The 16,373-nt window shown below is 29.1% G+C and overlaps 4 protein-coding genes across 5 annotated transcripts; 1 reads left to right on the plus strand and 3 right to left on the minus strand.

Annotated features, from left to right (window-relative positions):
• Window positions 1–1,497: 1,497 nt before the first annotated feature.
• LOC122526278 (carboxypeptidase B-like) lies at window positions 1,498–5,225 on the plus strand. Its single transcript, XM_043649586.1, has 6 exons — window positions 1,498–1,917; window positions 2,164–2,358; window positions 3,962–4,095; window positions 4,206–4,381; window positions 4,485–4,713; window positions 4,818–5,225. The coding sequence occupies exons 1-6, from the start codon at window positions 1,557–1,559 to the stop codon at window positions 5,178–5,180; spliced, it is 1,458 nt and encodes a 485-aa protein (XP_043505521.1). The 5' UTR covers window positions 1,498–1,556; the 3' UTR covers window positions 5,181–5,225.
• A 509-nt stretch (window positions 5,226–5,734) lies between these two features.
• Window positions 5,735–6,727, minus strand: LOC122526372 (trypsin-like). Its single transcript, XM_043649751.1, has 3 exons — window positions 6,432–6,727; window positions 5,998–6,313; window positions 5,735–5,902 (listed from the first exon to the last, which is right to left on the minus strand). Exons 1-3 carry the CDS (start codon window positions 6,725–6,727, stop codon window positions 5,735–5,737), a joined length of 780 nt encoding a protein of 259 aa, XP_043505686.1.
• A 947-nt stretch (window positions 6,728–7,674) lies between these two features.
• Window positions 7,675–11,934, minus strand: LOC122526391 (prostasin-like). The gene is made up of 6 exons (XM_043649772.1): window positions 11,300–11,934; window positions 10,873–11,194; window positions 10,599–10,745; window positions 8,533–8,879; window positions 7,967–8,273; window positions 7,675–7,871 (listed from the first exon to the last, which is right to left on the minus strand). Exons 1-6 carry the CDS (start codon window positions 11,617–11,619, stop codon window positions 7,707–7,709), a joined length of 1,608 nt encoding a protein of 535 aa, XP_043505707.1. The 5' UTR covers window positions 11,620–11,934; the 3' UTR covers window positions 7,675–7,706.
• Window positions 11,935–12,246: 312 nt separating this feature from the next.
• LOC122526425 (carboxypeptidase B-like) lies at window positions 12,247–15,917 on the minus strand. 2 transcript variants are annotated; one of them, XM_043649823.1, is made up of 8 exons: window positions 15,655–15,917; window positions 15,304–15,403; window positions 14,787–14,889; window positions 14,529–14,690; window positions 14,166–14,373; window positions 13,668–13,898; window positions 13,352–13,536; window positions 12,247–12,953 (listed from the first exon to the last, which is right to left on the minus strand). In XM_043649823.1, exons 1-8 carry the CDS (start codon window positions 15,858–15,860, stop codon window positions 12,778–12,780), a joined length of 1,371 nt encoding a protein of 456 aa, XP_043505758.1. In that variant the 5' UTR covers window positions 15,861–15,917; the 3' UTR covers window positions 12,247–12,777. The 2 variants fall into 2 exon arrangements, with proteins under 2 accessions (XP_043505758.1, XP_043505757.1); XM_043649822.1 differs by having other exon boundaries at window positions 14,787–14,892.
• Between the last annotated feature and the right edge of the window lie 456 nt (window positions 15,918–16,373).

A 16,373-nucleotide genomic window follows, 5' to 3' on the forward strand; every position in this document is an offset into this window, starting at 1 on the left:
TTTCGATTTTTTAATTGAAAACTATGATAACTATAATTAAACTTTGATTTATGAGTGGTTCTGGTATTAAAAATAGATAATAAATAAATAAAAAAAATTTAATGCGTCATCTACAATTGTTTTTTTTTTCAACGCATACATTTTAAATTTCTTAACGTATAATGAAAATAAAATTTCTTTCTTTTATTCGTGAATATTTTAAATTATTTCAGACAACATTCGTAGATATGTCACGGAACAAAGAAGATTATTTTGATAAATCTAACAATAAATAAGGATTGATTATGCATATATTTTTGTCTGAAATGATTGAGCATCGTTATTATCGTCATCTTCATCGTCGCGTCATCGTGGTCATCGTACGATTAACAAAAGAAAACACGAGTGGAAATACCTAAAAAATGAACTAACAAGAACGAAATGTTATTATTTACACAAAGCTTGAGCTAAATTTTAAATCTAACACGTATATGATCTCGAATTGGTTACAGATTAGATTAGATTAAATCGGTGCAATATTGAGAATAAAACATGAAAATAAAAAAGAAAAAGAAACAACAAACTATTATATAAAAATATATCTCGGAAATGACTTAAATTGTGATAAAATCTATATTGAATACAAAAGTGTATTTGATTGATACGGGATAAAATGATAGATATCATAATTAAAGAATGGGGATTAAGTAGCGACCCGCGTTTGTTAATTAAATTTAAACAAAAAGTCAAAGAAGAAAGAAAAAGAAATATTAAAAATGTAGCATGTTATTATCAAGAGACAAAGTAATAATATAAATTCATGTTGCATAAAAAATAAGGAATAAAAATTAAATAAAGAGAAACAAAATCAAACTACGTGTAAAAATATCATCAAATTGATTTAAAATAAATCTATATTGGATATAAAAATGGATCTCATTAGAGCTTTGTAACATTACAACAACTACGTATCACAATTAAGAAAATAATAAGCGAGTAAAATTTAGCTCATTGAAAAATAAAAAAAAATCATAAAATCGATAGCTGCCAATTCCTGTGTTTAAAATAATTAAAGAATGAAGAAAATAATTGAAGAATGAAATTTACAATATACATTTCTTCTTTTTCCTTTTATTGAAATAAATTGAAAGAGAGAGAGAGAGAGAGAGAGAGAGAAATTATGAAAACGAGGGAAAAAGAGGCCAAAAAATAAAAATAAAAAAAAAAATAAAATAATAATAATAATATAAAAATAAATGAGAAAAATAAAAGAAAAGAAAGAAAATTTTTGACAAGGATAGTGGACGAAGTGAAATTTATATTTAGCGAATTTAGTACGTGTTCGCGATTACCTGGGAAAAGAGCTTATCGTGCTAAAAGAAAAGAAACAAAGAAAAAAAGGGGGAAAGAGAGAGAGAGAGAGAGAGAGAAAAAGATAGACATACAAGATCCTCGGAATTCGTGGCAAGCAGGCGCAGAGTGAATACCGTTAGTGTCTTCCCCGATCGTCGACCGGATTGAACGTTATAAAAGCCGAACCAGCCGATCTTAAAAGGACAGTGTCTCTTAGTCTTGCAATGGCTAGAATGAAGACTTCTTATTTTTCTTCAGCAATTTCTTCCTCTTCGTCACATTCGAAGAGAGGAAGAAAATGTTGGTGGGCCATTGTCTTCGTTATTTTGGCCATTGCATCTTCATTAACTAAGATCGTTGATTCGGCATCTGTTAATCGACCCAAAAGAGAATTCGTTATACCCGATTGGATCGAAATTGTTGAGGAATCCTCAGGATTCGATGACAGATCTAACGTTCGCAGAGCTGTGAAAATTCGCGAAGCTAAGATCACATACGATGGAGCTCAACTGTGGAGGGTTCGGCCTTCTTGTGAACAACCCGTTCTCCAATCGGATATCCTTTCCGAGTTACAGGAAATTGGATGTTAGTAAACACGTTATATTTCTTTATTTTTTTGTATTATTTCTAACATATTCGTCGTCGTCGTCGTCGTCGTTCCCCGTTTGTTGCGTCATTTATTTTATTAATTTATTATTTTATTTATTGAATTCATATTTAATTGCCTTCTATTGTTTTTATTTTATTTTCAATTTGTTATCCGGAAGGAATGAATGTAATATAATTTTTGTATTTTATTTTTCTCTGTTTTATTTTTTTTTTTATAAATAGTAAGTTCACCCTGGTTTAGTAACGATACCACCGTGGACATCATGGTGAAGCAAGATGCGATCGCAAGAACATCTCGCATTTTAAAAGAAAAGAATCTTCGATACGAAGTCGTGATCAATGATCTGCAGAGAGCAATAAATGAAGAAAATCCACCATTGTCGAGTGAACTGATGGAGGAATTAGAGGGACGCAAAGGTTCGCATGATAAATTTGTTTCCCTATGTTTTTCTTTTGTATTTTTCTTTTTTATTTCGTTCCTTATTTGTGCTGCCTGTCTTCATTGCCTGTTATATTCGAATGAATCAACGTTATCAATAATAATTCACGTTTTGCTTATCGATCATTCAATTCTATTCTTCTTCTTGTTCTTTTCTTTTATTCTGTACGCTTCATTAAATTTAATAATTGGTCAGAGAAAAGGAAAGAAAATCGATTGAATCCTATTTTAATCGAGGGTAACCAAAAAAAAGAAAAAACACAAAAAAAGGAAAAAATCCACCAACTGATTTCATTTCTTTTAACACTATTCCACAAAATTACTTATGCGAATGCACATAATCGTTACTCCATTATCGAAACCGATCACGTATCGAAGAAAGCTGTTGAAAATAAATTGAAACTCTTACTAGATCACCCGTTAGAAAGTGATTTTCCAATAGAAAGAGACTATCCTTCGATTTCTTTGTTCTTAATCCATAGATTCTAACTAAATGTATGAATAAAAAATTACTCAAGAGTAATCATGATCTTTGACGATAAAAAAAAAACGATAAAAAATGATCTGTTTTCAAAAGAATGGAACGCCTCGTCAAACAGCTAATGATCGATGATAAGAATATTTACTTTTTTCGAAATTATTTCGTCTCAGAAATTAGAAATTTCATTTTTATTTGAACATTTGAATTACATTGATAAACATCTTTTAAGTCGTTGACCTTTTTAATGGTTTGAAACTACTGACCCAGATCGGTGAGTTTAATCCGACAATATTGATTCAACGTAACAGTTATATCTGTTAGAAGAAGCATGTATAAATATATGTAATACGTTACTTACAATTCACCTGTATATAAATATTATATATATACGTATACACGTATGTTGCTTTGATCTATTAATTATCGTTTGAAATCTAAGTCAGTATTTCTGCAATTCTGTCAGATTATTTATATTTTCCAATAGAATCCTAAACGACATGTTAAATTATTATTTAATTCCCATAGATCATTTTATATCGATCGATAATTTCTAATCCGATTTCTTTCATTTCGATGTAGAAAAAGAGAAAGAAAACGTCGATAAAACTTCTTCGATTAGATTTTTCGATTAGAACATTTAGAATCATATTAGTTGGATTGAGAATCGTAGAAATTTTTTAGCTCGTTACGCTTGGTGGGAGGGAATGGTGGTCAAAGTACGCAGTAAATATCATCCACGTCCTCGTCCTCTTCGTTATCCCATAGCTAATGTGTATGGTGCCTATGGTGGAGGTGGTGGCCCTTGGCATTTTAGGGGTGAGCTTTCTGGGCTTTGCAATCCCACTCTGTCGATTCAGAATCTGCTTATTTTCATTCTTCACTTTTCTCTTATATAAATATATGTATATACATGCATATTAGATACACTACTATTAAGTTATACACATTTATTTTTATTTATATATATATTAGTTTGTTTTAAATAATTATTCATTGATTATAAAAATGTACTTTTATGCTCTGAATCTATAGAGTGGTTTTATTACCCACGTGTCATTCCTAATACAGTTATAATGTAATTTATAAGATCTTATCATTAGGTCACAGAATGGAATGGTCGAGTTATCATCGACTCGATGACATTTACGGATATCTCGATTTCTTGGCACAAACTTATCCAGACGTTTGTTCAGTCATGAACATTGGTAATTCTGCCGAAGGTAGACCCTTGAAGGTATCATCATCATTCTCAGCTTTGAAAAAAAATCAATTGCGAAAATAAAAAAGAATATTTCTTTAATTTTTTTATTTTATATATATATACAAAATTGGATTATCGTTTAGGTTCTTAGAATTAGTAATGGAAAGGCTGGAGTTCCAGCTTTATGGATAGATGGTGGTATTCATGCCAGAGAATGGATTTCACCAGCTGCAGTAACTTACATCATTGATTATCTTGTTGAAAATAGCGAGTCACTAGAGGCTGATTATTATATACTTCCTGTTGCAAATCCAGATGGGTATATATAAACACATTGATTTCTATTTGTGAACATAGTTATTTTAGATATTCATGATCTTAACGATCCTGTTGTTTTATTTTCTTTTTCTTTGTTCTATCAGATACGAATACACATTCACGAATGATCGTTTGTGGAGAAAAAATCGACGTAATTTTGTTGGTACTCAATGCGTTGGCGTAGATCTTAATCGTAATTTCGGTTACAAGTGGGGCGGATTGGGTACCAGTAAAAATCCTTGTAGCGATATATTTGCCGGTTCTGCAGCATTCTCTGAACCGGAAACAAATGCTGTTAAGAATTTCTTCGAAGCCAGTGCAGCTGATTTCAAGGTCGGTTTTAATATAAAATATGTTTACAAAAAAAAAAAAAGGGTCGATCAATGTGTTCGTTGTTTCTGGTATATTTTGATTTTCTTTTTGTTCGTTTACTTTAGGCTTACCTAACGTTCCACAGTTATGGTCAATATTTCTTATATCCATGGGGTTATGATCGTCGTGTCCCACCAGATTACGCTGATCTTGACAGAATCGGTCATTATGCTGCCAACGCGATGAAAAAAGCAGATGTTGCATCGAGTTCTTATACAGTTGGTAACAGTGCAACAACTTTGTATGCAGCAGCAGGTGGATCCGATGATTGGGCTAAAGCAATGTTAAAAATCAAATATTCTTACACTATCGAATTGAGAGATACGGGAGTTCATGGTTTTGTTTTACCAGCACGTTACATCGTTCCTACTGCTAAGGAAGCATTAGCTGCTGTCCAGGTTATCGCTGAAGCTTGCAAATCGTTATAAATTATTTTAAATAGATTTATATACTCGATAGTTGTATTCGATAATTTTTAAAGTTGACTAAAATAAGTCGAAAAATGAAACGAAAAAAAGAATTGATTTTATGACATATTTCAAATTGAAATTATTTGTTTTATCGAATGAAAAATGATAAAATGAATTTTTGTTGAATTAGTATACTTTCATATAATTACCGATACATTTATTATTTCGAGTTATATTTATGATTAATATTTTGTATTACTTTTAAGAACAAAAAAGTGATGTATATTTTTGTTTTTATATTTAAGTATAGTATATATATATATATAAATATGTTTTATATTATATATGCAAAACGAATTGCCATTAGAAAGTATGTTACAAGTCAATACCTACAAATGCCATAATCTAATAATAATTAATCAAATGTTTATTTTTTATCTGTACACCAGCCGGGTATCTATTATATATTAATATAATTATTTTTTACTCGACAATAAAATATTTATAATACAACAATTTCAAGAACGTAATTTTTACAATTGTTCCATCGTTGAAATTTATTGAATGAATCATTAATGATTCAACATCAACCAGGTAATCCAAGTGATATAAGCAGATACTCTAGTGTAAACCGATGGTGCATTTTTACCGCCACATGGGAAAAGACCCCATGAAACTATCCCAATTATTTCTGCTTGACCAAATGCGTTTAACGATACCAATGGTCCTCCTGAATCTCTCTAAAGGGGAAAAGAAAATTAAATATAGAAAATTGTTAGAGCAAAGAAAAATTCATCGTAAAATTGAAATATTTATATCAAAGGAAGAATTAAACCTTGCAAGCTGATAAACTACCATCCAATGGTCCTGTACAAATATTCGAAGGGTGTAAAGGATTCCTGCCCTCGTGACGTAAACTTTTATCCAACGTACGTTTACATAAATCGTAATTTAAGATAGGTAACATAGCGGATTGAAGTATTTCTGGATTTTCGGGTAATTTCGTTCTACCGATGCTACCCCATCCAGTTAATATGGCTTCACCTTCGGGAATAGTTTCTGGATATGGTAGTAGAACCGTTGATACGAATGGATTTAATTCGAATGGGGATTCCAATTTCATCAGTGCTATATCGTACGGTGCGACGGATCTAAATATTTTTTTGTTGTTTTTCGTTGTCATACATTTTAAATTAAAAAAAAAATACAATACGCTAAAATTGTTATATTATGAAAATAATATCAAAAGAGAAAAAGAAAATAACTCACCCGTTGTATAAAGGATAGACAAATGTTTCAACAACCTTCCTACTTTGTTCAGTATCTTCTAAAACACCTAACTTATGTTTACCAGCTAAAATAAGAAATTCTCCTCTTTTTGGTGCCAGAGTTTTACAGTGGCCAGCTGTTAACACCCAGCCTGCTGTTAACAAACTTCCACCGCATACGTGTCTTGGTGGTAATTTACGTAAAGGATCACCCCAATGAATGGACAGTTGCCAGGGATATAATCCTTTTTCTGCATTCTTTCCACCAACTATTCTTATTGGTCTTTGGGCTAACATCATTGATCGTTGTGGGATTTCTATGATCGTTAGATAATAATTTAGTTTATTAATTTATCGATTGATTGCAATTAATATATATATTAATATTATTTTAATTAATTAAGAAATTAATTTTTGTGTAAGCGTGATTCTCATTATAGGTAATTTAATTATTATTATTTATTTTAATTATTATATTTTTAAAAGGGCTGTTATATATATATAACTTCTCTCACCTTCAATTTCTTTACACGTAACAACACTTAAATATAAAATGAACAACGATAACACATCGATCATTGTTGAAATCTTAATTATTAAAAACTTAAATAAATCTCTTTTTTCTTTTGTCGTTGTTTAACACGATTCGTTAAGCTTAAACATTCGAGATCGAATGATCGTTTTCCGAAGTGTCCGGGTGAGAGCTTAGAACGGATGCGGAAGATCATTTTGCGGAGGAGGAACTCGATTTTCTATCACATCGTGTTCCTACATCTAAACTGGTTCCTTTTTGTCGTGTTCTATGTATTACAGGATTTCTTTCAATGGAATACCGGACCTTGATTCTTTTATCTTTGGAAAGGTCAGGATTAGATTAAAAAAATTTTTCCGCATGCTTTACTTTTTGTTCTTATTTATAATTTAATCTGATCGTAAATAAATGCATTAAATACGCTTATCGATAAAATTGATCGAAACGAGAAAGATATACTAATGACGTATTATATTATCTTTTCTATGAATTTATAGAAATATTAAGATAGGCAGTTAAAAAAAATTATAAAAAAAGATTAGGAGAAATAAACACACACACACATATATACAATGTATGGAACGATAAAAAATATTTTCTTGGTTGGAGAAAAACACGTATTATAAAATATAAATAAGATTGTACGAAGTTTTGAAAAAGTTTTTTTATTCAATAAAATAATTTCATTAAAACGTAATCTGATTGATCGAAAGTGTCGTATTAATAATAATGTCAAATGAATAATTAATTGCTATTAATTTTATTTTGGATCCAACTGTTGAATGCGGATACTCTGGTATAAACCGATGGTGCTCCACGAGTACCACATGGTATAATACCCCAAGAAACAACACCAACTACTTCAACACCATTAGCGCTCTTAATGGCAAGAGGACCACCGGAATCACCCTATAATTTAAACACGAATATCACGTTTAAGATAATTAGAAAATCACTTAATAATTTGAGTTTATAAAACGATTCAATCAAAATTTGATTCTTACGCTGCAAGCTGAATATCCACCAGTTAAAGGCCCAGTGCAAATGTTAGTCTCGTGAAGTGGTGTTGATCCAATAACTTTATTCATAGCTTGACGACAGGTACTAATAGTGATCAGTGGAAGATTAGCTTTTTGTAAAATGTCTGGCATTTCAGCGATTGAAGAAGTTGATATTGATCCCCAACCACTGAGAACGCTAGTACCTGATGGAATTGATCCGGCTACTGGTAATTTTATTGGGGATACTGCACTGTTTAAATTCAATGGTGCACTCAATTTCAATAGAGCAATGTCATATGGATTAACGCCACTGGAATTTGAAAAAAATATTTATAAGAAAATTATTTTCATTCGTTTAATTCGTACGATTAATAAAAATATGCAAATTTAATTCTTATTTATAAATATAAAGTTATCATTTAAAATGTAAAATTATGAATATATTTATTTATAATAATAATTATTTATTATATAACGAATATATATATAAATATATCTGTTTGCATTGCAAAATTATTCCCTCATCAAGGAGATAATATTTCAATATTAAATGATAAATTTTAACTTACCCGAGATAGTATTCATGTACGATTTGTTTAATTACAATCCTTTGTTGTTCACCACTTTCGGAGAGTGCAATATTATATTTTCCAGCTTTCACTGCGAATATTCCGTAACTTGGTACAGCCAAAACACAATGTCCAGCAGTTAAAATCCATTGTTCGTTTAAGATCGATCCACCACAAAAGTGTTTAAGACTAGATGAAGATAGTCCATATTGCAAGGAAACTTGATAAGGAAATTCGTTTCTATTTGCGTTTGATCCACCAGTGATACGGGGAGAAAATATGGGCAAGTTGAAACCTAGATAGGGTTTCTCTGCATATGCAAACATTATAATCATTATTAGTTTTTTCTATTTAATATTATGTCGTATTGTTTTAATGTAATATAATCGTTCACACATCAAAATGATTAACTTTGCTTTTAGCATATTTATTTTTTTTTTTTTTTTTAATATTTTTGTACCAAAGTATTCGATCGATGCTTAATTTCGTATATTTTTTTTGTAAAACACATTATTTTAATTAAAATAAATATAATATTTAAATATAATATATAATTATTTTAATTAAATAAATATAATAATAAATAATTATTATATTTATTTAATTATTCAATTTAAAATCATTACATAATAAAAAATTAATTGGATTATAATTGCAGTAATAATAATAAATCATGTTAATAATATCCTATTTTTATTTTACATTTTTTGAAGCTTTGTTAATTAATTTGATGAATTAAAAAAGTAACTAGTGTAACGTTTAATTTTACTTACCGGCAATAGCCGCGACAAAAAGTGCTGCGAAGACAATGAGTTTCATCATGTTGTTTGATATGCATTTAGATTTTCTTCTTCGTTTTATATAGCCAGTTTTGAAACGTGTCAGTAACGAGATATCAATGATTGAGTTGGAAAAAAAACAATAAAAATGATATTTTTTTCTTGTAATCCTTGCAACGATAGAAATAAGATAAGAAAGATTTTGCACTAGGTACGGAAGCACTTATTTACCTTATTCCATTGTGATTGAAAAATCAATTTGTTTGCCTTTTTCATTTTTACAGTCAAGATTCTCGTGTAACGTTATCGTTATTACTTTTTAATGTTAAAAAAAAATCCAATACTATTAACGTTGCATTATTATTTAATCATTTTAACAAATAAGTTACATTAATAATAATATTATTGGATAAATTTAGAAATCTTTTTCATTTTATGGAAGAATGGACTTTTAAAACGATAAAAAAGAAAGAAATTATTGAAATAATGACAATGGAATATAATATTTAAGATTGATATATCCGAAGGAGAAACAAAAAAATCATCGCTATGAATACTTAATAAAAATTCTAAAGAACTTAATCCCCCTGTTGAGATAAAAAAAATCGGATAAAGAAAATTCATTGATTTCTATTGAAAAAGAATAATGTGATATCTTAAATAAAGAAGTCATTGCAGAAGTCATACAATGGCAATTGTTTCAGTGAGCATAAGTTTTATTTTTTTGATTAACCAATAAATTAAGTTTATTATTATCTGTTTCAATACAATCGAGGGCGATATATTATCTACTTAGATAGAAACAAAAAAAAACCAATATCTTCAGATACGATTCGTTGTCACTCATTTAAGAAACTAACATATCATGCACTTGTTCCTTGTTAATTTAATTATACAGAACTATTAAAAAGTTTCTGAATTTATTGTACAAATTAATTACGTTTTTTCATATTAAAAATTACGATTCTAGTTTATCCGAATTATGTTATAATAAGATATAGCTTAAAAATATGATTCAATAGTAAGTTTATTTCTTGAACAATCTAAAATAGAAAATATATTTTAATTCAAAGAATGATATATATATCATATTTAAAATAAATTACGGAAGAAAAAAAGGAAAATGTTAGAGAGAATTATTTTTGTCATCGAAGGAAAATTCATGATCCATAATTCAAATGATTGTAATAATATTTTATTAAAATTTTTTTTCTCTATTTTTTTATTTCAATAAATTCGATCTTATAATTAATGATCTCGTAAAAAAGCCTATAATAATTATTTAACATGTTGTTGGATCCAGTCGGAGTAAGAAGCAACGCGTGTATAAACTGATGGCATTCCATGACCACATGGAAGAGTACCCCATGAAACGATACCAACTTGGACAGGTTTCGAATCAATATATTGAACTAATGGACCACCAGAGTCACCCTAAAAACAAAAAAATAAAATACATCATCGATACATCTCTCGATCACGATTAAATACGAATACGATGCTTTTAATAAATTGATTTCAATTTGTAAAAATAGAAAAGAAAAAAGAAAAAGAAACTTACAGAACAAGCAGAAAGATTAGATTTTTCTCCGGCACTGGTGCAAACTTGAGTCGGGTAAAGTTGTGGTTTCTGTCCAATGACAGATTTGACTGATTGGAGTTGAGCCAAACATTCACTGTTTTCCATGAGAGATAATGTTGCTGTTTGAAGAACCTTTGGAAGTACTGGTAGAATGTTTCTTGATACCGAACCCCATCCACTAAGAACAACAAATCCGGTTTGTACTTGATCTTGAATTGGAAGCTGAAGTGGTGCTACTCTTGCGTTGATCGTCAATGGTGTTTTAAGTTTCAACAGAGCGATATCGTGTTGTGCTACACCTCTGAAAAATTTTTGAATTTGTTTGTTTTTTTTTTATTAGTAAGAGATCAATTATTAATTCATATTTTATAATAATAATAATAATATAATGATGAATATTTTATACCCCTTGTAGCCTGAGTGAACGATCGTCTGACTAACGTCGACAACTTGTTCAGTTTTTTCGGTTTGAGTAAGATAATGTTTACCAACTGCAACCTTCAATTTTCCAAACTTCAATACGCAATGTCCAGCGGTCAATACATAATTATCAGCTATGAGAGATCCACCGCAAACATGTCTAAACTTGACCAGAGGTGGTACACCCCATTGGACAGATACTTGGTATGGAAATTGGCCAGGTGTGGCATCATTTCCACCCGTTATACGTGGGGTTAAAGGTGTGGCCCAGCATGCTAAACAATTTTTTATGTTTAAACATTTCATTTACTTTTTTATTATTTTTCTATTATTTATTACGCGCGTTTCTATTGATGGAATGGATGAAGAGTGGCAAGTTTTGGTTGTTTCTATTTTTTTTTTCATTTTTAAACACTTACCCTGAATTACCAGGCAGGTGGCAAGTAGGTATTGGAATAACATTATTGTGAGAGGTATTGAATAACTGAAAATGAATTAAATTTGTCGATATATATATATGAGGAACTATTAGTGATATCTGATAAGAATATCGTTAAATTTAGGTTTCTTTTGATAAGGAGAGTACTCAAAAAGATTGGTATCATGCCCACTAATTTTTGTATTGTATTAATTGCGTAATCTAATAATTGTAATTTGATTTGTAGATTTATTGAAACCTCTAAGTTCAGACGATATTATTTATATAATAAACTTCGGTATTTCAATGAACAATTTAAATTAACAATATAAGATGGAAATCATTTTCTTTTCTTTTATTTTAAATTAAAATAGGATAAAGTATAAATTTCATATTTAACAAATATAAATAATTTATATATTAACAATATATAATATAATAATAATAATAATAATATCATATCTGTACAAATGGCAGTTTTATGCTCGAGTACATCGTATAATAATTATTACAAATATTAAAAATGATACGTACATAACAATATTATTGGAAAAATGACAGTGATATATAAATGATAATAAAACGAAACAATAAACATATAAACCTGAGTAGTTTGGGATTTGTTAACGATCGATAAATTCTATTAATAATTGTATATTCTCGTTCCATTCTGTTTTCTATTCTAAAATCTAAAATATTAAAAATATACCATAAATATATATAATTTACGAGTACCTCACACACACATTAACCAAGTATTGCCTCTAACATTTCTAAAATAATATAAATACATGAGATGTTATAAATTTTGACTAGCTAAAAATGTTCTAATGAAAATAGAAGAAAAATAAAACAGAAAAAACAAAAAAAAAATGAAACCGTTCTGATCGATTAAATTAAAAAAAATTTGCGGTCACCGTAACGGCATTTGCACTCTTGAAATAAATTCTATCTAAATTTATCGTCTATCTATCTTAACGTATGGAGATATATCATTTCGTTGTTCAATATCAAATAATAAATAGATCCACGTAATTAGATTAGCGTTACGTATTGCATGTGACTAGACGAGCTATGGCTCGTATTCCAGCCCAAATTTCTCTTCCCGTTGGTACAATTTGTGTTGCAGGAAGTAGAAAACCATAAGTTCCACGATCCCTAAGTTCAATCGTGTAAGCATATTTAATCCCAGCCGTAACTTTGGCCCAATCGTCCGAAGCTCCTAAAAGACGAAAAAAAAAGAATCTGTGAAATCGAATAAAAAAAAATGTTTCTTCCTATCATTGATTTTTTTTATATATTTTATAGGAAAGATTTTCTTTATCCGAATCCGTAATTAAATTCAACTGCTCCGTTATTTTATTCCATGTTTCTTTTTTTTTTGTTTTTTATCAATAAGATAAATGCGATCGATTAAAACTCTTATCTCACATTTCATTCGACAATTATTTTCCATTTTATTAATTGGAATTTCCAATAGATTATTATCAATGTTACAATCGTCGATAAAAAAAAAGTAATGAAATAAAAGAAGATACGAGTTTCTATTTTTTTCCCTTAGTAATTTTTAATGTAATTTAAAGTTATTATTATTGTATTGTATTAGAAATATATATATACCTGAGGTTGGATACAAGAGATCAGCTGCTGGACCAGCTTGATAACTGGTACCATGAACTTTTGCTATTGCGTTAACAGCTCTTCTTGCTATGCTTGTTAATTCTGAATAATCTACTGGATTATTTCTAACATAAGCCCAAGGTGATAACCACATTTGTGCATATGAATGTAACGTCAGATACATTCTATACAGAAATAAAATTAATAAAATAAAATAAAACACGTATATATATATATATACTTATATATACAAACGTTTAGATTTGATTAAAAAGAAAAATATAAAACGCGATAAGAAATTTGAAAATAAGTATACCTAATGTTTTGTCGATTAGCCATAATATATTCAGCAATTGCTTTGGTTTCTGGTTCTGAAAATGCATAAGGACCAGCATAAGTTTCATGACAAGGATCCAAACTTGTTCCACCATTGTTACGTTCACCCCATTGATATCCAAAGTTCCGATTTGGATCTACACCTTCGCATTTTGTCCAGAACCATCTGGTGTAATGTGACATTAAATGAAATAAACTTGATGGCGAGTATCTAAAATTTCAACAAAATTTATTATTTAGATGTCTGATATATGTGAAAAATCATATTTTCCTTTAAAATGATTTTTTTCATAAAAGTTCGATATTAATAAAATATGAAAAATATATTATATAATATACAAAATAATTATAAACTAATATCATCCGCACATACACACACGCACACACACGCATTAAAATATTCAAGGAAAATAAATATAATTTTTGTTAAAACATTAATTCAATAATTTGAGAAAGATTAATTAAATTTTCTTTTTACCTGGCACTATGATCACCGTGATAACTTCTCGTTTTTCTCCAAAGTCGATCATGCGTGTGTGTATACTCATATCCATCTGGATTCGCAACAGGTAAGATCATCCAATCGGTAACGTCCAACAATTTCGTGTAAGACGAGTTTCTTTCGACCAACTGACTTAAAATATAGGTCGCTACAGCTATACTGATCCATTCCCTGGCATGCATACCTGAAATTTCGAATAATAAGATAAGGAAATAAAAAATGTATCATATATATATCAAACTTATACTAACTATATATATATAAACTTATACTAAAAATTTATAAAACTATAAATGTATTTTAATACGATAATAAAAAAGATATAAAAAAAATATTTACCAGCATCTATCCAGATAGCAGGTTTTGGTTCACCGTCACGTTTAGGTCCAGTTGATATCTTAACCATTTTAATAGGTAATCCTTCGTAACTATGACCAATGGTAATTATCTCAACCATGGTTGGATATCTGAATGAGAGATATTCCAAATATCTTAAGATTTCTAAAAACATTTTTATGGATGTTTCATTTTATGTCTTTTCTTTTTATTATTTTTTTATTTCTTTTTTTTTTTTGTTAATAAAAAAGAAAACGGTACCCCCGTATCGATGATATCGTCTCCAAGTCATGGTGTGTCCTTGATTGTTTACAAGATCGGCACGTTGTTCCTTAGACATCTTTGGGTTTTGGTAATTGATCGTCTTCTAAGACAAGGAAAGTTTCTAAGTCGTCAAGGTAAATGGCAAAAACGTTTTCACTTTATTTGGGCCAGGATGTGGCTAATGATTAATGTTCATTTAGAAATAAAAGATAGCATATACCTGATTATTATCGTTTCAACATTGAACAGGTTGCTCGACAAGAAAGTCGACCATGAGACTGGCACTCCTTTCTGTCTTTCATTATATTTGAATAATTGTATACTTATGAAAAAAGAAAAAAAAAGGAAAATATCTAAGAATATAATATGTCGGAAGTACTGTTTAAATTATTATTTAGAATTTTTTGTAGAATTCTAACAAACAAAAAATCGTATAATTTGTTTTAATTTGTTTCTTTTTCTTTTTTTTTTTTTAGCTTTCTGTTATATAACGTTGATTAAACAATATAAGTACCTGAATATCCGATATGAGTACTTTAAAATCAATTTTACGACTCTTCAAGTATTCCTTCACATCCGAAACTATGTCCGGTCCAACAACGACATCGGTTGTCCTAATTAATAAAACAAAGTATTAATATTTCTTTATTACTGTCGAAGTTTTTGGCTCTGACGTTGAATAAACTGTTAATTATTATTATTATTATTAATATATTTATAGAATAAAATATCTCATGCATTATATATATATACACGTTAAGATATATATTTAAAAGATAAGATATTTTATTAAATAATTTTGTAATTTAAAATGAAAAATACTTTGAAAATATATTACGATAACAATATTATATTATAATTTTACCTATTCAATATGGGATCGTTCCAAAATTTAATATCATCAGGTTCAGAATCCCTGAGTTCACGAAGTTCAGTAATATGTTCATTAGTTACAGGAAATATTCTTAATAATTGATGATTTCTATAACTGATTCTATTACTTCGCATAGTTGAACTTTTCGATTGTGTTCCCATCATACTACTCACTATATTATTCAAACTATTAGCCATTGCTGAGAAGACAGATTCAACTGTACCAAACAAGGAAAATGCTCTTTTACTATCATCCAACAATTTCCTGGATGCAATTTTATATTTTTCAAGATCCTCATCTTCGTCTTCGTATTCGTAATCATTCTCTGTGTCAAGGTTACTAAAGCTGCGAGAAAATGGATAAGATAGTTGAACTATAGTATCGTTTAATTACTATTACGAACACCGAACTATAAATCATTTTCAAAGTTTTACGTGTGATTTATATTTATAATAAAAAGAAAAAAAAAATGAGAGACAAATCGTAGATATTTTTGCTTTGTTTTCGTGAAAAGTAGGTTAAAGAAGCGTGCAAATATATCATGCGTTAAATGAAAATCACGGATTTGACGAGATCGCTTGCTAAAGTAATTTATGAAGTTTCTAATGAGACTTTTATCGTTTATAAATTGTTAACGAAATTCTGACTAAGCATGTTTTTTTATTTTCCTTTTTTTTTTTTTTATTGTCTTTCATCAACGCGTTTTCTTT

The sequence above is a fragment of the Polistes fuscatus genome, unplaced genomic scaffold (genome assembly GCF_010416935.1).
Source record: "Polistes fuscatus isolate 324 unplaced genomic scaffold, CU_Pfus_HIC Scaffold11, whole genome shotgun sequence".
In the NCBI taxonomy this organism is placed as follows: Eukaryota; Metazoa; Arthropoda; class Insecta; order Hymenoptera; family Vespidae; genus Polistes; species Polistes fuscatus.

Bases quoted from the DNA above. Each gene is read 5' to 3' on its own strand.
- LOC122526278 (XM_043649586.1), top strand. From the start codon at position 1,557: ATGGCTAGAATGAAGACTTCTTATTTTTCTTCAGCAATTTCTTCCTCT. The intron at 4,382-4,484 runs GTATATATAAAC...TTGTTCTATCAG, and splicing joins CCTGTTGCAAATCCAGATGG to ATACGAATACACATTCACGA. The intron at 4,714-4,817 runs GTCGGTTTTAAT...CGTTTACTTTAG, and splicing joins CCAGTGCAGCTGATTTCAAG to GCTTACCTAACGTTCCACAG.
- LOC122526372 (XM_043649751.1), bottom strand. From the start codon at position 6,727: ATGTTAGCCCAAAGACCAATAAGAATAGTTGGTGGAAAGAATGCAGAA. The intron at 6,314-6,431 runs GTGAGTTATTTT...AAAAATATTTAG, and splicing joins GTCTATCCTTTATACAACGG to ATCCGTCGCACCGTACGATA. The intron at 5,903-5,997 runs GTTTAATTCTTC...TTTCCCCTTTAG, and splicing joins GTAGTTTATCAGCTTGCAAG to AGAGATTCAGGAGGACCATT.
- LOC122526391 (XM_043649772.1), bottom strand. From the start codon at position 11,619: ATGAAATGTTTAAACATAAAAAATTGTTTAGCATGCTGGGCCACACCT. The intron at 11,195-11,299 runs GTATAAAATATT...AAAATTTTTCAG, and splicing joins GTTCACTCAGGCTACAAGGG to AGGTGTAGCACAACACGATA. The intron at 10,746-10,872 runs GTAAGTTTCTTT...TTTTGTTTTTAG, and splicing joins CTAATCTTTCTGCTTGTTCT to GGTGACTCTGGTGGTCCATT.
- LOC122526425 (XM_043649822.1), bottom strand. From the start codon at position 15,860: ATGGCTAATAGTTTGAATAATATAGTGAGTAGTATGATGGGAACACAA. The intron at 13,899-14,165 runs GTAAAAAGAAAA...TTGAAATTTTAG, and splicing joins CACGGTGATCATAGTGCCAG to ATACTCGCCATCAAGTTTAT. The intron at 13,537-13,667 runs GTATACTTATTT...ATTTCTGTATAG, and splicing joins GCTAATCGACAAAACATTAG to AATGTATCTGACGTTACATT.